The sequence below is a fragment of the Lutra lutra genome, chromosome 16 (assembly GCF_902655055.1).
Source record: "Lutra lutra chromosome 16, mLutLut1.2, whole genome shotgun sequence".
Taxonomy (NCBI): domain Eukaryota; kingdom Metazoa; phylum Chordata; class Mammalia; order Carnivora; family Mustelidae; genus Lutra; species Lutra lutra.
In genome coordinates this window covers 18467655-18494060 of record NC_062293.1, presented here as the reverse complement: position 1 = coordinate 18494060, position 26406 = coordinate 18467655, and the positions used below count along the sequence as shown (strand labels likewise).

The following is a 26406-nucleotide window of genomic DNA, read 5'->3' as shown; positions in this document are numbered from 1 at the left end:
AGCATTCTTCCTATGACATGTGCTGGAAAAAATCCTGAACGGTGTGAGAGGAAAAACAGCATTAGCCTCACACACCAAAGGAAGGAATTTTCCAAAACTTTAAAACGCAGCCCTAAATTGCTTTAGAAATGTTTATTAAAGTTTTTAAAAAATCTTTATTGAGTATAGTAATAATGAATACTAAGGTGCAAATTTAGTCCAATTAAATTTCCTACTACTGAGAGTACCCACAGAATGTAGCTTATTTAAGAATATTAACCAGGTACCTTGTAGATACGGTACTTGGGTCTTCCTTCTGATAGCTATCTGTTCTTAAACTATGACCCAAAGAAACATTTAAATAAAATGGAAAAATTAAATCATTTTTCAAGTACGAAATACTAATCTAGCTAGCTTACAGACTTCACTGTAAAATTCTGCCTTGTGATAATTCCCTAGATGATACAGAACAAGGCACACACTTCAGTGACTTTTAACTTAGCAATGTGGACTTGGCATTATATCCTCAAATCAAAACGCAAGACCGGGCTTTCAGCACACTACCAGATATGAGTTCTCCCTCTGCAGCATTATCACATGCGTCATCAATTACTGCCATGCCTAAGTCTAGCATCATGCCAGCACATTAAGACAGAAGGTACTATATGCAGTGTTCACTGGACCAGAAGAACAGAAATAAGAAGGGGAGGTGGGGGAGAAAGAAACCCTAGAGAAGAAATTAAAAAAAGGCAGACCGTGCAATACAAACCAGATCATGGCTGCTTAGCTAATATGGGCCAACTGCTGTGGAAGAAAAATGTCGAACACCCCAAGTTGTGTAAATTTCTGTAAACATCTAAACACACACACAAACACACACACAACACCAACCTAATCAGGAACATAAATATATGTTGATCCTTTACTATGTTACAGTTTGAAAATAAAAGCTAAAGTTAAAATATCTGTGCTCTCTAAACTGCCTTATTTTCCTGAGGAAGGAGGAGAAGCTAATGTTTCTTAAAAGGAGAGGGGTATGTCTTGACTGCTATAAAGATTAAGATTTCCTCTTTGGTCATTTTTGCTCAAGTTTACCAATAACTCACTGAAACACTCATTAAAATATGTACACTAGCCACAAATATTAAATACTGACAAGTTTAGACTTTTTTAACAATGAACTGTGTAATTTAAAAATAAAAGTCTTTTCAAAATGAAAATAATGTTTAAAAATTGGGATTTTTTTTTTTTTAAATTAAGTCCGGAAAATAAATCCCTTGTTCTATTACTTTATATCAATATCTAAAACTAAGCCATGTAAAGAGATAGAATCAGCTTTTCACAAAAACCAGACATCTACGTAAGCTACCAAATTTGTCATTTTTCACAAGCGTCTGGTAACTCTATTAGTCCTTAACTATTCCTAATGGAACATTTCACACGTGATTGTGTTGCCCAAGAAAGGTGAAGCTTTTCAAGGATCAAAATACATTTTACTCCTTTATTTAATTTACAAAAATGCTAAACTTTAACTTGCTATCTTTAACAGAATATCACTATGGGCCAAAATGATATTTTTCCATCAAATGCTAAGTTGTTTCTAGATTTTTCAGACCGATTTCCCAAAACATTAAATATTAGATTACATCCCAAACTCTATTTGATTATTGTAGGGCATGCAAAAAAAACAAAAAAACAAAAAAACACTCTAAACTGTACTGTAAGTTAATAAATTTAAATTCACTCACATCAAGTGTCACACGAACACTACCTAACTATGACCCAAAATTAAGCACTGATCATCTTACCGATTCTATAGGCTTGTCAAGTGATGCCTGTTCAATTTCCAAATGTCCTTCTTCATACTGATCAAAGTGATTACCCTGAAAGAACAAGACTACAGTTATTTTTCAAAAGTAATAAATGCTGAAATTATTAATCATCTAATCAAACTTAGTGTTATTTTAAACTTTCATTCTTTTTCAGCAGTCAAAACTGTATCACAAATTCAGACTTTTCTAAGTCTACAAAAATAATTTATTAGAGGAGCCTAGGCCTAGTAATATGAATTCTTCCTATACAGCAAACACTGAAATTGCTAATTAAAATACTATTAAAAGCATTTGGATTATCAACTTCTTCTCAGACTGACTATATTACAAAGACTGTGGGATCTTAGAAACAAAGATCCATGTTTAACTTTTCATAAACAATCCCGTACTACAGAAAATAAGTAACAGAAGAATGAAAACAAAACCTATAATACTGTCCAACGTTGGTAACATTGCTTTTAACTAAAACTGCTAAAACATTCAACTTTAAGTGCTAACTCCCAAATTTCAAGGAATTCGAACACACAATCTCTTGACACGTTATTCCAAACACAGCTATTCCTCAAATGATCTGCCGAGAGAGATAAACATGTCTGTGTAATGATATATTTGACCATAATCAAGCAAGGAGTCGCTGCAACTAGAATAAGTCAAAACAGTTCAACTGCGGGTAGGTGCAGACAACTAGGAAGTTCTCGCTAATCATGGTTTTCTCTCATCTCCCTGCTTCATTAGAAAAGAAATGCTCATAATTTGGCATTAAATCAGAATACCAATTTTCTGATACCCTTTTTCTTACAGAAGCAGGCATGATGGTCTGTTGAGTCCTGAACTGACCTAAATGAAAAGACTGAAGAGCCTACATTAATTCAGTGTGTGGAGTGGTAGGGCACAATTTTTCAAGGTAAAATTTTGGTTGAATAAAACTTAATGATAGAGATATAAAACATATAATCTGCCACACTGTATCATAAACACTAGGTTACTTGTTTCTCTCATCAGACTGTAAAGTCCTTAAGAACAAAACCAAATCTTATTTATCTCTTATAACCCTAAAAATGTGGTGGCTAAACATCCCTGAACAATTAGGTGCTAAAATTGTGTGGTACTAACAAAAAAAAATCCTGAAATGAGACAGTGGTGGTAATGGTCATACAACAGTTAATGTACTTAATGCCACTGAACTGTACACTTTCAAGTACTTAAAATGGTACTTTTATATTGTATTTTACTACAATAAAAATGATAAAAATAAAAATAAAATTGTGCAGTAGAGTCTATCCAAAAGAAAAGAGTAACAGGAATGGGTTTTCCAAAGAAAAAAAGCAAATCCTAAAAACTGAAGAGCTGACATTCCAAGGAGGAAAAGCAATCATCAACAAATACTAAAAATGAAAAAAAATAGCTATAAATCCTATTTTTGTCCGACAATCTCTTTAAAATTAACACTTGCCTCTTCTTTTAACTTCTAAAACAACATATAAAAGATTAAAAACAGTTACTACAAGGCATTAATTGCAAGGTGCTTCAAAATTCCCAAATAGTAAACATCCAAATACTCAGATTAACTCAAAAACCTCACATTGCATAACAATGTCCCACTAAATCTAGTAACTCTTTCACTCCACAGCTCTATAGGATTTAAAGATAAAATCTCATCCTACCAACAATAACTGGATACTATTTTGAAAGTTACTTCAGAGTAATTTAGGACAACCATATTTTAAATCAAAAGAGAACTGCCCCCAAATTTATCACTATCAAAGATGATATAATAAAAGCACAAAACACCTGCAGATATTATGAGAGAACTACCAAGTAACTCCATAAAAAAGAATATGGACATCTAAGAAAAGCCATTCTAGTTCATCCTTACTGCACAAGAAATCACTCAAATTTTTCCAAACAGATAATGAATCCTTAGCAAAATCCTTTCATCTGTAGACTTAAAGTCATTTTAAAGTTTTTATTTATTTTTTAATTAATCTCTATACCCAATGTGGGGCTCAAACTTACATCCCTGAGATCAAGAGTTGCGTGCTCTACTGAATGAACCAGCCAGGTGCCCCAGACTTAGTCATTTAGAAAATCCTTCTGTAGATTACAAACATGTTCCAAATGAGATGCTTAACAAATTTCTAAACACAGCCAGCTAAGTTTTTTTAAACCTCAGGAACTCTTGGGTGCCTGAGTGGCTCATGTCAATATCTGGGGGTCCAGGGATGGAGCCCCACGTCTGGCTCCCTGCTCAGCAGGGAGTCTGCTTCTCCCTCTCCCTCTGCTCCTCCCCCCACTTCTGCTCTCTCAAATAAAAAAATCATTCAAAATAAATAAGTAAAGGGGCGCCTGGGTGGCTCAGTGGGTTAAGCCGCTGCCTTCGGCTCAGGTCATGATCCCAGGTCCTGGGTTCGAGCCCCGCGTCGGGCTCTCTGCTCAGCAGGGAGCCTGCTTCCTCCTCTCTCTCTGCCTGCCTCTCTGCCTGCTTGTGATTTCTCTCTGTCAAATAAATAAATAAAATCTTTAAAAAAATAAATAAATAAATAAATAAATAAATAAATAAGTAAATCTAAAAAACATGCACAGGCAACTCTAGAATACATCTACAAGCTGATTACTAGAGATTAACTCTGAGAACTGAGTGCCTAAGAGACAAGAGATGAGAGGGAGGCCCTGTTTTTTTTTTTTTTTTAAAGATTTTATTTTTATTTATTTGACAGAGAGATCACAAGCAGGCAGAGAGGCAGGCAGAGAGAGAGGAGGAAGCAGGCCCCCCGCTGAGCAGAGAGCCCGATGCGGGGCTCGATCCCAGGACTCTGAGATCATGACCTGAGCCGAAGGCAGCGGCTTAACCCACTGAGCCACCCAGGCGCCCCTGGGAGGCCCTGTTTTTAACTCCATGTTTTTTCCTTTTGAATTTTATACTTAATACCCTAAGACTCAAATACTCTAATGGAAATCACAACCATTCTGTGTTTATCTTTGAATGCTTAGTCAGCACCATTTGAAATAAATTTCTGATGACATTATTTTAAAATTTTAAAGTCGTGGGGCGCCTGGGTGGCTCAGTGGGTTAAGCCGCTGCCTTCGGCTCAGGTCATGATCTCAGGGTCCTGGGATCGAGTCCCGCATCGGGCTCTCTGCTCAGCAGGGAGCCTGCTTCCCTCTCTCTCTCTCTCTCGCTCTCTGCCTGCCTCTCCGTCTACTTGTGATCTCTCTCTGTCAAATAAATAAATAAAATCTTAAAAAAAAAAAGACTATTGGTATAAAAAAAAATTTTTAAGTCGTGTTGATTCAAAAAATATGTAATTTTCACCTTTTGAAATATAAAAAGAAAATAAAATCATGATTTCTTTGGACATTCGAAAGTTTTCCTAAAAAGCATATACATCAGACTATAAAGGCCACAAGTTCAGTTAATTTTTTTTGTCAGTATTCTCAGTAAATGACACCAGAGTTGCTCTTTTGCTGCTGAGAGGTTGACTATTCAAAAACAAACAAACAAAAAGGCATCTAGGAATCATCCATAATATAATCTCAACTTTAATAAATTTCAATTATGGCATGGTACAGTTTGGTTAATCATCCAACTCTGGGTTTCAGCTCAGGTGGTGATCTCCAGTAGTGCAACAGAGCCACGTGTAGTCTGCTTAAGACTCTTCCTCTCTCCCTCTATCCCTCCTCCCAGGCAATGGGGGGCTGGGGGGGGCTCTCACATTCTCTCTCAAATTTTATTAAAAAAAAAAAAAAAAAAAAGCAACAGCAGGAAATGTCCAATAGGGAAAGAGTTTAATACTATTTTATTAACACAACAATCAGGGTGTTATAATAAAAACTTTAAAACTATACAGAAACAGGTTAAGTTACACAGAAGGGGAAAAAACAAAAAAGGTAGTTAACTAATTACAACTGTGTAAGATTCTTTATATGGACAAAAACTGAGCGGTATTCTGAAAATGTGACAGGAGTTGATTTGAAGAAATACATCTAACGAACGCCTGAAGTTTAATTTTTTTAAAATTTAAATACAATTTTAGGGGCGCCTAGGGCTCAGTCAGTTAAGCATCTGCCTCCAGCTCTGGTCATGATCAGGATCCTGGGATTGAGCCCCACACTGGGTTCCCTGCTCAGCAGGGTGTCTGCTTCTCCTTCTCTCTCCCTCTGCCCTCCCCCGCACCACCCCCTCAATCTCTCTTTCAAGTAATTTTTCTAAAAATATGATTTTAGTGATAGAAGATGACTTTAAACAGCCTGAAAAGAAATATTCCACAACTCACCATAACTGAATTAGTGAACTGAGATTACTTTTTTTTCTTTTTTATTTATTATTTATTTGACAGAGATCACAAGCAGGCAGAGAGAGAGAGAGGGAGAAGCAGGCTCCCCGCTAAGCAGAGAGCCCCATGTGGGACTCGATCCCAGGACCCTGAGACCATGACCTGAGCCGAAGGCAGCGGCTTTAACCCACTGAGCCACCCAGGTGCCCCCTGAGATTACTTCTTAACATGAGTATCTGCTTGATTTGCCATAATAAACCAGCCAATTAGTTGCAACATTTGAGAAGTATAAAAACTGCTTGTATTTTTTACTGTCTTAGAACTTAACCTTTTAAATATTAGGACTACAATACCAAGTCACAAACAATAAAAAGCACCTACCAACCAAAAAATACTTTCACACAAGAGAAATTATCATTACAAGCTTCATCTTCGTAATTTAAACTGGTTATCACCAATTCTAAGTCCTATAGGTATTGCTAATTTGCTGTATGACTTCAAACAATGTTACGTTTCGCATCCACTGTGTACTCATTTACAAAATGAAGAACTTTAACTGGACACTCTTTTATGTCATTTCTTGGTCTAAAATTTCACAAATTTGCAAATTTAAGCTGAATTAAATTTAGCCTCTAGAAAATGGTTAATTAAGTCATTTAAAATTTGTTAATACAAAAACATATGCCATCAATTCCTACAAAAGAAAAATATTAACGACAATGGCAATAATCCTTGGTGGAAAAGCATAAACATTTTTCACCTACCACCAATATAATGTAGTCTTATTCCATGACATGTAAACCAAGTAAAAGCAAACAAATGACCTTGGTTTGGTGATGACTTTTTAGATTCAACACCAAAGGCATGAGTTATAAACAAAATAATAAATTGAACTTTGTTAAGATTTTAAACTTCTGCTCTGGAAAAGACACTGTGAAGAAAATGAGAACATAAACCACAAATAGGGAAAAAATAGTTCCAAAAGTTATATCTGATAAAAAACTTATCCAAAATATATAAAGAACTACTAAAATTAAATAAGAAACAAAGAACCCAATTTAAAACTGGGCAAAGGATCTGAAATGATACCTCACCAAAGAAGGAAAAAAAATATGGCAAATCAGCGTAAGAAAAGATGATCAACATCATACATCATTAAGGAATTGCAAATTAAAATGAAATACCACTACATATAAAACAGAATGGCTAAAATCCAAGACACTGGGGTGCCTGGGTGGCTCAAGTCAGCTAAGCGTCTGCCTTTGGCTTAGGTCATGACCCCAGGATCCTGGGATCAAGCCCCACGCTAGGATCCTGGCTCAGATGGGAGTCTGCTTCTCCCTCTCCTTCTGCTCCTGCTCTCCTCTCTCAAAAAAATAAATAAAATCTTAAAAAAAAAAAAATCAGTGGTTGCCTGGAACTTCAGGGAATAAGAACGGATGAATAGGCTGAGTGCAGGACATTTTTAGGACGGTAAAACTATTCTGTATAATATTCTAATGGTGGATACATGTCAGACATCTGTCAAAACCAACAGAACTACACCAAGAGTAACAAACATACCACTCTGGTATGAGATATTGATGGTGGGGACACTGTGTGTGAAGGGAGAACAGATATATGGGAACTCTACTTTCAGCTCCATTTTGCTGTGAATCTAACAGTGCTCTAAAAAATAAAGTCTATATGTTAAAAAAAAAAAAAGTAAACAACAAAAGAGAGGTAATAATTTGAGTATACCCATGGTGAACATTTCCAAAACGTTTCTTCCCCAAAATATGTCCATTTTAAAATTTTGCTACAAAACTATAAAGTTGGTAAGTGATTACTTCTTAGAAATAAAACGATGGGTGCCCGGGTGGCTCAGTCATTAAGTGTCTGCCTTTGGCTCAAGTCAAGATTCTGGGAGTCCTGGGATCCAGCCCCGCATCGGGCTCCCTGCTCATCGGGGATCCTGCTTCTCTGTCTGCCTGCTGCTCCCCTTGCTTGTGTGCTCTACCTCTCTCTAAAAAATAAATATTTTCATCTGAAAATATAAAGAAGAGAAAAGAACGAAAGAAGTAGGGCTTTCCTTCAATTTCTACTGTTACAATACAGCCTGCATTTTAACAATATTCACTTTTGGGTGCCTGGGTGGTTCAGCTGGTTAAGCCTCTGCCTTCGGCTCAGGTCATGATCTCAGGGTCCTGGGATCAAGGCCCGCATCGGGCTTTCTGCTCGATGGGGAGCCTGCTTCCCCCCCCGCCTACTTGTGATCAGTCAAATAAATGAATTTAAAAAATCTTTAAATTAAAAATAAATAAATAGGGGCGCCTGGGTGGCTCAGTGGGTTAAAGCCTCTGCCTTCAGTTCAGGTCGTGATCTCAGGGTCCTGGGATCGAGCCCCGCATCAGGCTCTCTGCTGGGCGGGGAGCCTGCTTTCCCCTCTCTCTCTGCTTGCTGCTCGGCCTACTTGTGAGATCTCTCTCTCTGTCAAATAAATAAATAAAATCTTTAATAAATAAATAAATAAAAATTTTTTTAAAAAAAGACAAAACAGCAATATATACACGTACTTAGGACAAACTGAAATTTTTATTAAATTATACCCAAAATTAATAGCAATTACAACATTAACTAAATTTTTGCGCTTTAAAAATTTATTACAAACAGACACAGCCAAACAGGTTCTAAAGAGACATGATAGCTAAATGTAATGAGGTATCCTGTATGGGACCCTCGAACAGAAAAGGACATGAGGGGAGTACTAAGGATACAGATACAGACTTGAATTAATAATAATATATCAATATCCGTTGGTAAAGATTATTAGTCTGTTAGTATGGTAACAAATGTGCAAACACTAATGTAAGATGTTAATAAGGGAAACTCGGTGCATATCTATGGGAACTCTTACTAACATTCTTTCTGTAAATCTAAAACTGTTTTAGATTTAAAACAAAGTTTTGAGAAAGGTCAGTACCACTCCATACACACAGACATGCACAGATCCTTTCAGCTTTATAAAATACCTTCAGAAACCTTATCCTCACAAACTTAGATAACACAGGATGTGGCAATCAGTTAAACTCAGAGGAATTTTTTTTTTCCTTTTTAGAGTGACCAAGAGTGCATGTGAGCAGGGTGGAGAGGGAGAGAGAGAGAGAATGCACAAAAGACATAGAAAGACCAAGGAAATGTTACAGATTAGAGGACACAAAGAAGAAATAACTACATGAGATTAATTTAGAATCCTGGGTGGAATCCTGAAACAGAAAAAGAATATTAGTGGATAAAAGTGGTAAAATTCAAATAAGCCTTATGGTTTAGTTAATATTACTGTACCAATGCTGGGGCACCTGGGTAGCTCAGTTAGTAGTGCTATCCTACAAACTATAAGAACAGTAGTAGTAGTAGTAGTAGTAGTAGTGGGGATGGTCGTGGTGACCCCTGATCTTGGGCCCCCCAGCCCCTCTCCTTTTTATAAAAGTAAACTCTGCCCCCGGTGTGGGGCTTGGACTTAGGACCCCAAGATCAGGGGTTGCAGGTTCTAATGACTGAGCCAGCCAGGAGCCCCTGGAAAGAATGATCTTTTTTTTTTTTTTTTTTAAACATATTTATTTATTTATTTATTTGACAGACAGAGATCACAAGTAGGCAGAGAAGCAGGCAGAGAGAGAAGGAGGGGAAGCAGGCTCCCTGCTGAGCAGAGAGCCTGATGCGGGGCTCTATCCCAGGACCCTGGGATCATGACCTGAGCGGAAGGCAGAGGCTTTAACCCACTGAGCCACCCAGGCGCCCTGGAAAGAATGATCTTAATAAGTCTAAGTTCATCAGGATGATGGAAGTTGTATATGTGAGGAAAAATAAGAAATACTACTATCATCATAGTCACCAAAAATAGTCTTTCCAAAAATAGGCAATATGGCATTTGATTATGTGCAGGCCTCAACAGGAATATTAAGAGGAGTATTTTTTTTTCCTGCTTTACCCTGCTTTGAAAATCTCATTTAGACCTCTCAAATCCCATTAGAATTAGGATGATCACATAATGTATCTTACAAACCAGGGCAATTTGAGAGTAAAAGGGAAGGGTAAACATGTCATGACAAAAGGCATAAACTACAACATATGGTCATCCTAGGGAAAATTTACAAGTTTTAATGATGACTGCTTGAAACACTTATTCCAATGCCTAAATCAACTCTTCCTATCCATACACTATCTGCTTTCAGAACTGAAATATTATTTTTCATTTATGCTGATCAGAAATTTAAGCTCAAAGGGACCAGACTAGAAGCAATTTCACTTTTCAAAAAATTGTTTTAAAACACACACACGTATACATTACACCCTACGGACTTTCTTTCAACTGCCTCTCTCAACAAAAGCTTCCACTTGTGGCAGGTCTAATTATAAATGAACAGAACCTGGCTGACCTGTATGTCATTAAAATACACAGTAGCCCTAATTCCTTATAGGTCAAGAATTCTGCTTCCAAGCACAGGACAAATGTGGAAACTTCTCTCTTACAAATTTAGCTGTGAAGATCATTTAAATATAAACAGAGACATGGACTGTCCTAAATTTACCCATATAGTGGAATCTTTTATTTGCTAACCAGTGCTGATTTTGGACTTTACACAATCCTGCACCTGTACCCTTTCCAGTGGTTAAATATGGTAATTAATAGGGAAAATTAAAACTAGAGAAGAGGATAAATTATTGGAACAATTCTTTAAAGATCACAACCAAAAGACCATAATCTCAAATAGTAAAACACCATATTCAAGACCCTGAAGAGGTGATATTCTCCTCTATCTTCCTATGACTATTAAAGTTTAACAAGATTTCCCCCCAAAATTAATGAAAAAACGTTACTCATAGTCAAAGTCATTGGATTTAAGCTCTCTGATGAACAGTCAAATCAATTATTTAATACAAAGATTATAGAGACTAAACTTTTAAATCCTTTCTGATTTTTCCCATTTAAACTATGTATGAGCCAAATTTAATTTTATCATTGGTAGTATATTGTACCACTCATGCTAGCCCTATCTTTTAGCACCTGGCTCTGGCTATTAAGCTGCATATTATGGACATTCCTATCTCTCTTCTTCAAATCTCCCCAACCAAAATCTATCTTTTGTACTATATTTACCATTATTCCCTTAGCGATTGTCTAATGTCACTAAGGGGATATATTAATCACTGCCCTACCTTACAACTCAAGTAACAGACTTGTTTATAATTTGGACTTTCTAAATTCAAAACATGTAATGATGCTGATTTTACCTGCCATAGACAAAAAATATGTTTAGCAGATAGAGCTATATAGGATAGAGTCATATTCCATCTGTGAACAAAACCAGTCCTCCTCTGTCACCAAATAAATGAGAGACTTTCATCTCTGTTGCCCTCTCCCTTACTCACCTCAAATAAACTAATTCTAGTATTATCCTAAATAATTCAGAAAGGAAATGTCTCAGGGGCAAAAACCCTGTCCAAAAAGAAATGAACATTCTAGGGGATTACTGCATCATTTTATTAGTATACTTAAAATTTATTTCCACTTAGAAAGTGGACAGAAACATCAGTGTGGTAAACTCCTCAAAAACCCCATTTCTTCGCTATTTTCGTAATCATACAGTCTGATTTACAATGACTTTCAGTATACTATTATAAAAACCAAAGATCTCTGAAGTGAGAGATACCTGAAATTAAATCACAACCATTCGCTAGCTGTATAACCTTGGGCAATTTATCAAAACTGTCTAGGCCTAGGCCTGTGTCTTCAGCTGTTAAGTCCAGATTATTACACTATAGCATTACTGCATAGCCTGGGTGGCTCAGAGGGTTAGGCACATACTTTCCACTCAGGTCATGATCCCAGGGTCCTGGGATAGAGTCCCACAACTGCTCCCTACTCAGCAGGGAGCCTGCTTCTTCCTCTCCCTCTGCCCTTCCCTACCACTTGTGCTCTCTCAAAAAAAAAAAAAAAAAAAAAAAAATTTTTTCAAAAAAATAAAGAGGTACTATTTTAAAGCACTGTTGAAACCAGTCAATACCAAGATGAAAAATTCATTTATTGAATTTACTTCTATGTAAATTACCAGGGAAGATAATTGGCTCAATTTGCAATCTCAGCAAATCATAAAGAACTTGAAAAACATTACACTGGGTCAAGGGTATGAGGATATCACATATTGGTCTAAAAATACATACACACCTGTTTGACATATCAAATTTCCTGGATAATTTGACTAGAAAAAGAAAGAACCAGTTTCCAATAAAAGCCCTACATTGAAAAATTAGCAACTTTAAAAACTTAGGAAAAATAACCTTTTTCAGAAATGCATGAAAATACAGCAAACAATTCTTGAGGCATTCAGAAAGACAGGAAGACAACAGTTTAATTCATCTGGGGATGCCTGGGTGGCTCAGTCAGTTAAGCTTCCAACTCCTGATTTCAGGGTTGTGAGATGGAACCCCACACTGGGCTCTGTGCTCAGTGCGGAATCTGCTTGGGATTCTCTCTCACCTTTTCCCTTTGCGCCCACCCACCCCCCAATGCTCTGTCTCTAAATAAATAAAACCTCAAAAAAAAAAAAAAAAAAAAAAAAGAATTAATCTGAAACCCATAGTAACGTATTTCTCTTACCACTGGCTGGTTATGATAGATTTCTATTCAGAGGTCTGACAAAACTTCTGCACTAGTTCACAGGTAAAGAAGTATATGTATAACGTTTCACACAAAAGGAAACACAACTAAAAGACAATTGCTGTAATTATATTTAATACATAATAATGTAAAATTATAACTAGCCATTAATACAGACTCCAAATCTGAAATACCCCTCAACCGGCTTTATAGGTCATCACAGAAAGTAACAGCCCAACCTAGATAATCCACAGTACAGCAGGAAGCGGAGTCCCCAAATATATATATATATATATTCTTCCCAGGCTCTACTAAGCCTCTACTTACATACCTGACTTTCCTTAACTGTTAATTCAAATATCTGAGCAACTTCTAGGTGCCAGACCCTGTCTCAATGCTAGAAAAATGAATAAAACAAAGACTTGGCATCCAAGGAGTTCTAAGTCCAGTGTGAGGAGATAAACTATAAGGAAGTATACAGTAAGAGAGGTAAAAACACAGTGGTTAAGGGCTAACACTGGTCCAAAATACCTGAAAGCTACCTCTTCAACTGGCTATGTGGATCTGGGTAAGTTTTTCATTGTAAAATGGGGATAACAGAACCTGTCTTACTGGGAGATTACATGAAATAATGGTGCACACAACAAAGTAATAAGCACTCTATACTGTGAGCTGCTACTATTACCAGTAAAAGTGCTATTACTGAAATATGACCAAAGTGCTATGGGAGCACAGAAAATGAACTAATTCAACTTAGGAAGATGTCAGAGGTGACACCAAAACTTTTATACTGAAGACTATAAAAGTACAGTAGCAGGAATTCAAGACAGCTAAGAGCATATGCAAAACCAAGAATAAAAAAAAAGAGCCTAGCAAGGCACCAGGGTGGCTCAATCAGTTAAGTGTTCGCCTTTGGCTCAGGTCATGATCTCAGTCAGGGTCCAGGGATCAAGCCCCACTCTGCTTCCCTGCTCAGTGGTGAGTCTTCTCCCTCTGTCCCTCCCCTTGCTCATTTTCTCTCTCAAATAAGTAAAATCTTTAAAAAAAAATTTTTAATTAACAAAAAAAGAAAGAAAGAAAAAAAAGAGCCTGGCATGTCCAGGTTAACAAAAGAAAACTGAAGGATGGCAGGACAATGCAGTGAAAAGAAAAGAGATACACCTTTTACAATGGCACCAGATGCTCCAGTCTTTTTTTTTTTCTTTTTTTTTTAATTTTTGGGGCACCTGGATGGCTCAGTTGTTAAGAGGCTGCCTTCGGCTCTGGTCATGATTCCAGCGTCCTGGGATCGAGCTTCACATTGGGCTCCCCGCTCAGTGGAGAGCCTGCTTCTCCCCCTCCCTCTGCTGCTAACCCTGCTTGTGTGCATGAGCGCTCTCTCTCTCTCTCACTGTCTGTCAAATAAATAAATAAATAAATAAACGAATGAAATCTTTAAAAATATAATAAAGTTATTAAAAAGAAAAAAATATTTTATTTTTAGGGGCACCTGGATGGCTCAGTTGGTTAAGTGTCTGCCTTCAGCTCAGGTCATAATCCCTAGGTCTTGGGATGGAGCCCTGCGTCAGGCTCCCCGCTCAGTGGAGAGCCTACTTCTTCCTCTCCCACTCTCCCTACTTGTGTTCCCCCTCTCACAGTTTCTCTGTCAAACAGATAAATAAAATCTTAAAAAAAAAAAAAAAAAAAGGTACTTGGATTAGATAAATACCTCCAAAATATCCTGGCACAGGGCCCATACCAACGAACAGTAGCTGACAGTATCATCACTAGCTATCACAGCAGTCAACTTCTGATGCTCCAATAGTCAAGGGCGAGTTTATAGTACCCAAATTTGACAACATCCAGTAGAAGTACCATCTCCTCTCCCATCTACCTTTTTACTGACATAAATGAAAATGGACTGATTTTATCTTATTTCCTATCCTTTATGATGCCATGCTAATACATGGGCACTCAATAAATGTTTGGGATATGAATTGTCTGGTAAACCCATGCACAGTGAAAAGGCCAGCAAGAAGTCATAACTAGGTAAGTTTATAACACCAAGATGTTACCAGAAAACAAAAATGATAAACATTCCAACCATTTCCTACCAGATAGTTAATGGGTAGAAAATGCTGCCATGTATTAAAGGGAAACAGTGCTTTGCATACTGTAGATAAAACTAACACTCATCTCAGAAAGAGACCAATCTATACACCACAGCAAAAAGAACACAACCAAAAAAATACAAGATAAATAAAAAAATAAATCAGAAGATAAAGTTCAAACCCCTGCTCTGAATTAGGCAAAATAATTTATCTGGGCCTCAGTTTCACCATCTCTAAAATAGAGTTCCTACCTAATCTATCTACCTCACTGAGCTACTGGAAGAAATTAGACAAGAATGTATCTAAGCGCACTTACTAAACCATAACAGTATACAACTACACAATATTACCATTCTTATATCCAGGTTAGATGATTTTACAACACCCTGATGTCTTAGTTCCCTAACTTCCTTTCTTATGATCTTGTCCTCCATTCTACTTTAGCCATTTCACTATCATGTCATTACCAATAACCTCAACCCTTCCATAATCTCTATTTCAAGCACTGCTCTACCAATGGTAACAGCTCATTCCCTCTAGTACCTCCAACTCCAATAATTCTTTTGTTTTTAACTGAAGTGTAATTAACAATGTTATATTAGGGGCACCTGGGTGGCTCAGGTCATGATCTCAGGGTAGTTGGATGGAGCCCTGCATCAGGCTCTCTGCTCAGCAGGGAGCTTGCTTCCCCCTTTCTCTCTGCCTGCTGTTCTGCCTGCTTGTGATCACTCTCTGTCAAATAAATAAATAAAATCTTTGGGGAAAAAAATGTATTAGTTTCAGGTGTACAATACAATGATTCAACAAGTGTACACATTACTCAGTGCTCATTACAGTAAGTATACTCTTAATCCTTTTTATACTTTTCCTCATCCCCCACCCACCTCCCATCATCCAACAGTTCTTAAACCCCACTGCAGACTACAATCCATTGATCCAACTTTTCCCTCCACCCCAAAAATCCTTACTTCTCTCTCCACCCACCAGGCTTACAATCACAGTCCATTATTCTAACCCCTCTCCTGCCCCCACTCACATTAACTCTGGTTGATGGGGACTGGTTATCACAGCTTTGACTGTATATACAGCACATCTAACAACTGTATCTGAATTAATCTTCCAATAAGAAAAACCGTGTTGATGTCTATACGCTGTTTAAACACCTTAAATATAACTAGGACAAAGGCACTTGGGTGGCTCAGTTGTTTAAGCTTCTGCCTTTGGCTCAGATCATGATCCCAGGGTCCTGGGATAAGCCCCATATCCTCTGGCTTCCAATCAGTGAGCAGTCTGCTTCTCCCTCTTCCTCTGCCCCTCCCCTTACTTGTGCTGGTGCTCTGTCAAATAAATAAAATCTTTAAAAAAAATTAATTAAAAAATAGCTAGGACATTCCTGCTTAGAGCATTAAAATAAAACTTACTGTTGTAACCTCAGCTTTCACTTTTTCCCTATGTTCAATGGCTTAATCATTGTTCAAAAAGAAAAACAAAAACAAACAACAATTCTGCTTGTTCCACTTCTATACTTTTATCCTGGCTATTTTCTCCAACTGAATGCCTTCCTACGATCTCAGGGTCCTGGGATTAAGCCCTACATCTGGCTCCCTGCTCAGCAGGGAGTCTGCTTCTCCCTCGGCCTCCCTCCCCTGCTCCTGCTCCAGAGTGCGCATGCTCTTACTCTCCCTCTCTCTCTCTCTCTCTCTCTCTCTCTAATGAATAAATAAAATCTTAAAAAAAAAAAAAGATGTAGTCTTAGTTTTCAAGATCCAGCTTAAATGCTACTTTCTTCATAAAGGCATGCCCAACCATTCCACTTCAAGAGTTTTCTCATTTACTTTGAATTTTGTATTTACTGGGGCGCCTGGGTGGCTCAGTGGGTTAAGCCGCTGCCTTCGGCTCAGGTCATGATCTCAGGGTCCTGGGATCGAGCCCCGCGTCAGGCTCTCTGCTCGGCAGGGAGCCTGCTTCCTCCTCTCTCTCTGCCTGCCTCTCTGCCTGCTTGTGATCTCTCTCTGTCAAATAAATAAATAAAATCTTTAAAAAAAAAAAATGAATTTTGTATTTACTGACTACGCTATTCACCTAACAATCCTGCTGATTTTGAGTAGTAAATACTATTGTTACTTTTGTTATCTCTCGATCTAGGACAAAAGCTCCTTTTTTTAGCCTCAAGTTTTCTCTATACACACACACTTCTTAGCACAACTACTATTCAAATATTATTTTAACAACCTTTTTAAAAATAAGTTTAGTGTGCCTGGGTGGCTTGGTTGGCTGGGCGACTGCCTTCAGCTCGGGTCATGATCCCTGGGTCCTAGGATCAAGTCCCCCATCAGGCTCCCAGCTCAGCGGGGAGTCTGCTTCTCCCTCTCCCTCTGACCCTCCCCCTGCTTGTACTCTCCCTCCCTCTCTCTCTGTGTCAAATAAATAAATAAAATCTTAAAAAAAAAAGTTTATATACTAGAAAATATTCTGAAGGTAAATATATCCCTTGGTATCTCTTATGCAGATACCCTAAAGCAGTTATTAAGCCAATTAAATTTTTAACCATTTTTGCTCCTTCTTCTAAGATACCTCATAATTTTACTTATAGCTTTACTCACAGCAATAAGGGAAATTACTGAAACTACAGCATATAAGTCCACAAGCATTAGCTTAAGCTTCTTGTATAGTCAAGATCTAAATTATCCAATTAATTTCTTGATTTTTGATCAGCATTATCTACAAAAGGTTGAAAAAGCAAGCTACTTCTCCCTCATCAACACTGAAAAATATTACTTGAACCGTAAGATAAAAGTACTAACTTTTCCAACAATCATTATCTAAAATATCAGTCACAAAACATGATCAATGATTTTTTCTATTATAACTAAATCTGAAAAAAAAGAAATAAAAATAACTAAATCTGAAAAGCTGTTTTGTATTTCAATTCCATAAAACAGAGATAAACTGAATTCCTCTTTGAAATCAACTGTCAGAGAAGGATGATAACAAGTAATTGAAACCTAATGAGATGAGACCAAATTAGTATTACAAAGACATCTTCTGCTTGTTTGAATGATGCACAGCTCAAGATTTATCTTACCTCGACACTACTGGTAAAAATTAAAATTAAGGTACAGGAAACTACTATTTTGACCCTAACTTTTATTTCTTACTATCTAGGGCACTTACTAAAATATTATGTGCTATTAACCTACATACAATGCCAAAATAACTGTGGCTACTTTTTCTTCCATAAATTCCTATAATATGTATAATATATTAAATGCATCTGTTAAATCACAAAGAAATCATTTAGTATAAGTATGACAATACAGCATATTCTTTTAGCTGCATATATTTAAATTTTTGCATTGATTAATACAATGCATTAACCACATTCAGATAGATTTCCACAGTTAAGCAGACAATTCACTTTTTATAACTGGAAAATCATTACAACATCTTCTGGTATCCACTGCAATATCAAATCAATGACTTCTTTCAGTATTTGTGGTGGTCATTTGTAATTCCTTTGGTAATTAACCATGAGTCAGCTCTCACTTAATGCTAAATGGCGATGCTAATATGAAAAGGGATTTAATGCCAGACATACAAGCAAAAGTACCAAACTGTTTCACGGAAGGAATGTTAATAAATTTCAAGAACTGGATGTCTACTTCAAGCTGGAACCCATTTACATTAATAAAATATTAGAAACTTATTAAGTCACAAGAAAAAAAAATGCAATCTCCACATGGGTTTCAAATCCATAATTCAAGATCTCATGAACTCCTAATCCTTTCCAGAAAACGGTAATTTTTTTTTTTTAAAGCAAACTCCACCACTCAATGTGGGGCTCAAACTCATGACCCTGAGATAGAGTTGCATGCTGCACTGACTGAGCGAGCCAGATACCCCAGAAAATGGTCACCTTGGCCACAAGAGAACACTGTCCTTTTTTCATTTTATCATATACCTAAAGAGATGGAAATTATATGGAAATATATCTCAGCTATGAACCAGGAGAATCAGTATAGCTAATTATATAGGAGTCTAAAAATTTTTTAAGTCACAAATTTTAGTTCTGGTTATATAACTGATCATAAAGATCTAAGAAAATGGGAAAAAAGAGTTTCTGTAGTACTCTAATGGGAATTGTGTGATACAGATAGAAAAAAATGGAATGAATACAACAGGGTCACCTATTTTTCTGTAATGCTGATAGCACTAGAACAGCCCTGTAAATAATCAGCCTAATAATGAATCTGTCTAGATCTGTTTCTTCTTGGTCTCAATGCCTACTTTGAAAACAAATAAGCATACTGTCACATGAAGCCCTGTGATCGCAATTCCTGCCAACCCCACTGTCCCTCCAATGCAACTTATGTTTTTCTCTGTGATGTTATTCCTTAACTGTCCCTTTTCCAGTACCCTTTACCTTGAATATTTACCTTGAATATTTACCTTTAATATTTACCTTCAAATAACCACCAGAGAACTTTCCCTTATGCTAACCTTACACGGTAACTCTTGAACACCTGAAAATATACTAACCAATAATTTTGCATTTGTTAATAATCATGCCAATTTATCATCAGTATTTTGAGATCGGTACAGCCTTGGTTCCAACCCTTTCCACCTATATAATATGTATGGGAAAGGGAGTAGTAATGATTTTGCATAAGTTTCAGTATCCCAAGCAAAGTGCACACTGATTTCCACAACTAGTGGCATCTCTTCAAGATGATGGGAGACCCTGGAAACAGAGATTAGAACACTTGCCCGTGTGTCATCTCCAGCACGTCTGCATTAGAATGCCAACTTTATTGCAAGATACCACACAGAAAATATACTAACATGCTTCTGTGATCAAAGTATTTTAAAACTGTAACCTTCTCATTTAATGGTCTCAACTAAGAATTATCTGAAGGTCACATCCTGGTATCATACATGAAATACCAGGACTCTTACATACTACATAAAGTAACACATGACTTATTACTATTTACCATTATGATTACTTACATAGAGTATAGAACACCCTTGGGTAATTTTATTTTTATTATGAACTTTAAGACTTTTTTTCTCTTGTTTTATTACTCATTGATTATCATAACTCTTTTTTATTAGAAATCTAATGCAAAACACATTCAGAACAAGAATGAAAGGCTACTTTAAATCACCAGTTCTCTGCAGGAACACAAATTGAAGAACGCATTTCCTCACAGCATTCAGGAGCATGACCATTAATAGCTGCACAACCACTAAACGCGGAGCAGTGAGTGTATCTTAACATCTTACAGTTGTACATCTCTGTACAAACAAAACTTTCTTTAGGGAACCTGTAATTCAAAGTACTGAATACATCTATATCTTAAGTTTTATATACTATGTATTTTCCATTAGTTTGTGTAACATTTTTTTTTTAAAGATTTTATTCATTTATTTGACAGACAGAGATCACAAGTAGGCAGAGAGGCAGGCAGAGAGAGGAAGGGAAGCAGGCTCCCTGCTGAGCAGAGAGCCTGATGTGGGGCTCGATTCCAGGACCCCGGGATCATGACCTGAGCCGAAGGCAGAGGTTTTAACCCGCTGAGCCACCCAGGCGCCCCAGTTTGTGTAACATTTTAATCTGTGAGCAAATATGCCTTAATCTGGCAAATGTAGGCAGAAGTTGTGTCTCATTCAGAAATTGAGGTCAGATTCTTAAAGCAATAGTCAGAACTTAAAACATTAAAAAATAAATACATGAGTCTAAACCACAAACATTTCCGAAGATTAAAAAAAATCACTTAAAAAGACCACACAAGGGGTGCCTGGGTGGCTCAGTGGGTTAAAGCCTCTGCCTTCGGCTCAGGACATGGTCTCGGGGTCCTGGGATCGAGCCCCGCATCAGGGTCTCTGCTCGGCGGGGAGCCTGCTTTCTCCCTCTCTCTCTGCCTGCCTCTCTGCCTACTTGTGATCTGTCAAATAAATGAATAAAATTTTTTAAAAAAGAGTTTAAAAAAAAAAAAGACCACACAAGGGACACCTGGGTGGCTCAGTCGGTTAAGGCACTGCCTTTGACTCAGGTCATGATCCCAGGGTCCTGGGATGGAGTCCTGCATGGGACTCCTTGCTTGGCAGGGAGCTTGCTTCTCCCTCTACTTGCTCTGCCTGCCACTCCCTCTGCTTGTGTGTGGGCGCGCGCTCTCTCTCTCTCTCTCTCTCTCTGACAAATAAATAAATAAATAATATTTTAAAAAAACCCACACAAAACAATGTCTAAACTAAAATAACAGTTAACAATATGTCCTCTATGATAGTGTTTAACTCATCACTGTCAGAAGTCTCCTTCTAAGTCCTTGGGAGAACAAGAAACCGTTCTGGACAAAAGGGAACACAGTAAAAACTAACTGTATAACCTCTCTAAAAGCTCACTTATTCTTCATAATTTGTAAGTTTATCCTCCGTATTTGATGACTCAATTACAGTTATATAAAATATGTAAGTGGCAGTAGAGATAATGGTCATGAGCATAGGTTCAAGAGTCTTAAGAGCCAGGGTGTGACTCTAGGTGCTGCCATCTACCAGCTGTATATACCTGGCCAAGTTATTTAACTCTCTGTGCCTCAGCTGCCTCATTTGAAAATGAGCGTTAATAGTACCTACCTCATAGAGTTATTGCAAAGACTATGAGAAAATACACATATAGTGTGTAGAATGGTGCCTATTTATTGTTAAAATGAAGTTAGTGAAAATGTTTAAATGTATGTCCTTAATAATGATTACTCTTTATATTCATAAGTGCTTCAGGTGGCATGCCACCGTTAATTAAGCTCCTCAACATATTACATAAAACACCTTTGAAACTTCAGGTGTTCCCTAATAAGTGAATCCACCTCTGACTCCATACTAAGTTCAAGATACCACAAACTCTCCAAAATTTGCAAGTGATGGTAAATTGGCAAAGAGTGATATTTTATCATTTTTAGTTATCTTGACAATTTAAAGCCAAAAAATGACAGTCATCTAGAACTTTCTGGAGAAGATACACAGAAAAATTTCTAGTGCTGTAAGAAGATCTTTTTAAAGCAACAGGATCCATGCACTGTTCGGAAACCTACTTTGGATTTGTTTTCAAATGTACTCAATGGTTTCACCTCATTTATCACTCAAAATCTTAAAAGGAGGCCACATTTAATTTTAATAACCCAACCTTAAAATGTTTTAGATATACTATATGCAGGAGCACGCTATTACATTTTCTCTCTAATAACTTTAAATTGAAGGATATCATTAATGAAAATCAGTATTTTTTCTTATTAAAACATCCGGAAGAAATACTACTTTAAGTATTTTTTTTTTATTTCTTCTAGTTGACTATTTTAAATGGACGCTTTTTAGAAATGTTAGTACAGCGGCGCCTGGGTGGCTCAGTGGGTCAAAGCCTCTGCCTTCCGCTCAGGTCATGATCCCAGGGTCCTGGGATGGAGCCCCGCATCGGGCTCTCTGCTCAGCGGGGAGCCTGCTTCCTCCTCTATCTGCCTGCCTCTCTGCCTACTTGTGATCTCTGTCTGTCAAATAAATAAATAAAATCTTAAAAAAAGAAAGAAAGAAAAGAAAAGAAAAGAAATGTTAGTACAGGGGCGTCTGGGTGGCTTAGTTGGTTAAGCATCTGCCTTTGGCTCAGGTCAGGATCCCAGCATCCTGGGATCGAGCCCCACATCGGACTCCCTCTCCTCCCTGCTTGTGCTCTCTTGCTATCTGTCACTATGTGTCTCTATCAAATAAATAAATAAAATCTTAATAAAAAGAAATAGAAATGTTAGGGGCGCTTGGGTGGCTCTGCCTTCAGCTCAGGTCATGATCTCAGAGTCCTGGGACCGAGCCCCACCTTGGGCTCCCTGCTCAGCAGAAGTCTGCTTCTCCCTCTCCTACTCCCCTGCTTATGTTCACTCTCTCACTGTGTCTCTGTCAAATAAGTAAATAAATCTTAAAAAAAAAAAAAAAAAAAGAAATAGAAATGTTAGTACAATAATTTACAAAAGTTTTAACATCTTTTAGTTGTCTAAAAGGTTTTCATTCCCAATACCCTATTTTACCCATATTAGGAGATCTGAATTTTAGAAAACCAACATTTTCCTAGCTGCAGGAGTTGGTTATTCCAACATACAAGCAGGAAAGAAACTTAAAATACACATACTATCTTCAAAGAACTACCCATCAGGTTTCAGATAAACCCAGCTAGAGCATCAGAAGAGAAAGCCACCTTACTAGAAAAGGTAGAGGCTTTCTCAATTTTTTCAGGTGACAGCATTCACAATCTGCTATCCAGGTGTCAAATTCTTTCAAGGCCCTGCAAATGTGTTTAAGTCGGCTGAAATTCTGTGGCTGACAGCCATTTTCCCTCATCACTTAATTGTCCATGTTATTTATTTTCAATTTTATTAGGTCACCTTGAAATTTTCTCCTCTGAAAAGCACTTGAGATTTTAGTTAACAGGTCTCTTTAAAAATTACCAATAAAAGCCCACACATCTTGTAGCCTACTCCCGTGGGGCTGGCTTTAAAAAAAAAAAAAAATCTCGGGGATCAAATGGCTATATAACAACTGCTTCAACTTCCCTGCACCTGCACTATATTCTTAAACACCCTGAGATCCTGTATTGTGCTGCAGTTAGACAGCAGGCGCATGATCACAAGGTTTTTCAACAGCCCCTTGATCCCTTACTGCTGCAAAACTTACCACAAGCGTTCCATGCACTAGACTGTTGTTGTTTAACTGCTTTATCTGTTAATTTACCAACTCCATCATCTCAGGGAACGCAAACCCTTCAAACTGCCTTCTGAAACGTATCTAGAGTATCCCATGTTACTCGGAGGAAGATCTGCAGCGGGATAAAAACTTGAGTTCTGATGTTCATTCTCCTGACCCAAATTGTTGTTGCCAGGATATGCGGTAGTAATGCAGTGGTTTCTTTGAGACTCTGAGGATGTATTTTACCCTAGAAACAGCCAATCTCTACTAAATCCCTTTTAGTCGCCGAGATTTCTGCAATAACAATGCTCAACAGGAAGGTATTTTAAAACAACTGAAAGACACGTTATTCTAATTTGGCCTTTATTTTTCCCTCGATAATAACCTGTCATCACAAGGACATTTTTCCAAATAGCATCTGCAACTAAAGAAAGAAAAAAAGGAGCTTCTGGAGCTAGTTCTCAGGCGCTAAGGAAGTCCCTTATCATTACGCTTCTTAAAATCTTTCGAGGGAGGATTTGGGGCTAAGCTTACAGGGACCACAGTCCTGTAACTTACTCTTTTCCAAGCAAGATGAACGGCCTAATAACAGCAACATTTACGCCTAGAGAAATCTCAATGTTTGACCAACCAAGGAGGCGGCTGATAACTCAAGGATCCTTTTTCCATGGGAAGAAATGGAAAGCCACAGAATGAAAGGGATTCATCATACTGAGGATAGACGAAGGACGACCCGAAGAAGAGCCCTGCGAGCAAATCCCAGAGATTCGGAAGCCCTGGTCTCAGCAACACCCGCCCGAAGCCCTCCCAACCCATCCCTCTTATCCCCCCTGGAGCCCGCTCGGCGCCTTCACAGGCCCGGCGCACCCGAGGGGAGCACCGTCCCCAGTCTGCGGCCCAACTAGGCTTCCGAAACCCGCCCGAGCAGGCCGAAGCTGCAAACCCAGCGGCCTGAGCTTAACAGGTAAGAGAATACGAGGTGAGAGGAGATGCGGCCTCGCCTCAAGCTTGGGAGGCCCCTGGGAGAAATTGGAGGCGGGAGAAGAGCAAGCCAGTTCGTAAGCCGAAGCAGAGCTTGGAAGGAAAAGAACTAGGAGCGGGGAATGAGGACGTCCCGGCTCTGCCAGAGCCTTCCCGGATTCTCGGCGACGCCCGTGTTTACCTGAAAGTCTCGATCCTCGTTGAAGCGGGAGAAGCGGTCCGCCATTTTGCCGCCTTCACTCCTCTCAGGACGACGCTCTCCGGTTCGCTCCTTCCCTCCCGCGACACCCGCCCCCTCGCTCCCCTCCCCAATTCCCCGCCTCCTCCCACGCCCACCCAGCGCGCGCAGGCGAGGGAGGGAGGAAGCGAGAAGGCGCGTCTAGAAGGGAGCCCCGTCGGCGCAGGCGCCTTTCAGCCCTGGAGGCGGAACCTTCCCTTAAATCCCCTCTCCGCTCGCGGCCCAGAGCGACCCCGACGGCAGCGCGTGCGCACTCGCGCCGGAGAGCGGCAAGCGCTTCCGGAGAGAAAGGTCACAAGGGCGCAATACGCTTACGTCCGGATGTTTTCCACCTGCTGGTTCCCCCGAAGAGGATATATTTTCTTGCCCTCTCGTCTACCGTGTGTGTGCAGAAGTCCATTCTCTGCTTTATTCACTAGATAGCAATATAATGCAGTGGTTGAAAGCGCGGGTTTTGGAGCCAGACTACTTCGATTCCCAGTTTGCTCTGAGGATTAAATGGCAAACGAGACAGGAAAGACCCTTTCTCTCATGAGGCTTACGTTCCGGTGGGGGGAAGTCAGATACATAGTAAAAATAATTACATAATTTTAAATGTTGACGAGTGTTACAAAAAATAAAACAGTACAGTTATGAGACCTCTGAAATGACCTTTGGCCTTTGAGGAAAAGCAAGGGGCAAGGCTCCCCTCCCCCCCACCCCCCACATCCCTGCAGCTTTCGAGCAACGGGAACTTTAGACCCACACGCCCCTCGACTGCTAAGAGTTTCCATTTTTAGGATATTATTAGAGTATTTTTCAGGAGACCGAAGTTGATCCAAACCAACTAAAGCTCTCTGGCTTTCAGTTTCCTTTTATAAAATAAGGAAATTGAATTTGGTAATCTCTACTGCCACAGACCCAGCAATGACTGTGGGTTATGATTCAGACTTTTCCATCCTACTAGGGTTTTCCTGAGGACCCCACCCAGCCTTCCAGCTCCCTCAGCCAAAATACATAAAACAGGTAGGAGGGGGTATGAGGACTTCCCTGCTTTTGAAAAGAGTAGTTGACAGAAATCCCAAAATGGAAAATAGCCCTTACCCTACCCTGAGAGAGTCAAGTGGAATGTAAATTTTGGGAAGGATGTGTATCTTCTATTCCTTTGTTACCCTTTGCCTCATCAAACCCCAGTCCAAGCAGAATACAATTGTAAGCAGTGAAAAGAACTCTGAGAGGAAGAACACAGACTGTAAACATTGTAAAGACATTGAGGGTAAATGTGGCAGATTGAATCAACATGGATACACACAACACATTTACCTCTTCTCCCTCTCTCAGCCCTACCAAGATGACAGTAAAAGGATGAGAAAGGTGAACACCTGGGTGGCTCAGTTGGTTGAGGGCCTGACTTCTGCTCAGGTCATAATCCCCCAGGGCCTGGGATCAAGCCCCCCCGTCAGGCTCCCTGCCTGGCCAAGAGTCTGCTACTCTCTCTCTTCTGCATTCCCCCTGCTTGTGCTCTCTGCCTCTATCTCTGGCAAATAAATAAATAAAATCTTTTAAAAATAGATAAATAAAAATAAAATCTTTAAAAAAAAAAAAAGCATCTTGGGGGCGCCTGGGTGGCTCAGTGGGTTAAGGCCTCTGCCTTCGGCTCAGGTCATGA

General features: G+C 38.7%; 1 protein-coding gene across 1 annotated transcript in view; it reads right to left on the bottom strand.

The window, feature by feature from the left end:
- Positions 1-24920, bottom strand: part of GPATCH8 (G-patch domain containing 8) — a 105719-nt gene extending 80799 nt beyond the window's left edge. The window contains 2 exon segments of the mRNA XM_047706535.1: positions 1788-1862; positions 24702-24920. Coding sequence (XP_047562491.1) covers positions 1788-1862; positions 24702-24746 — 120 coding nt within the window. The 5' untranslated portion in view covers positions 24747-24920.
- Between the last annotated feature and the right edge of the window lie 1486 nt (positions 24921-26406).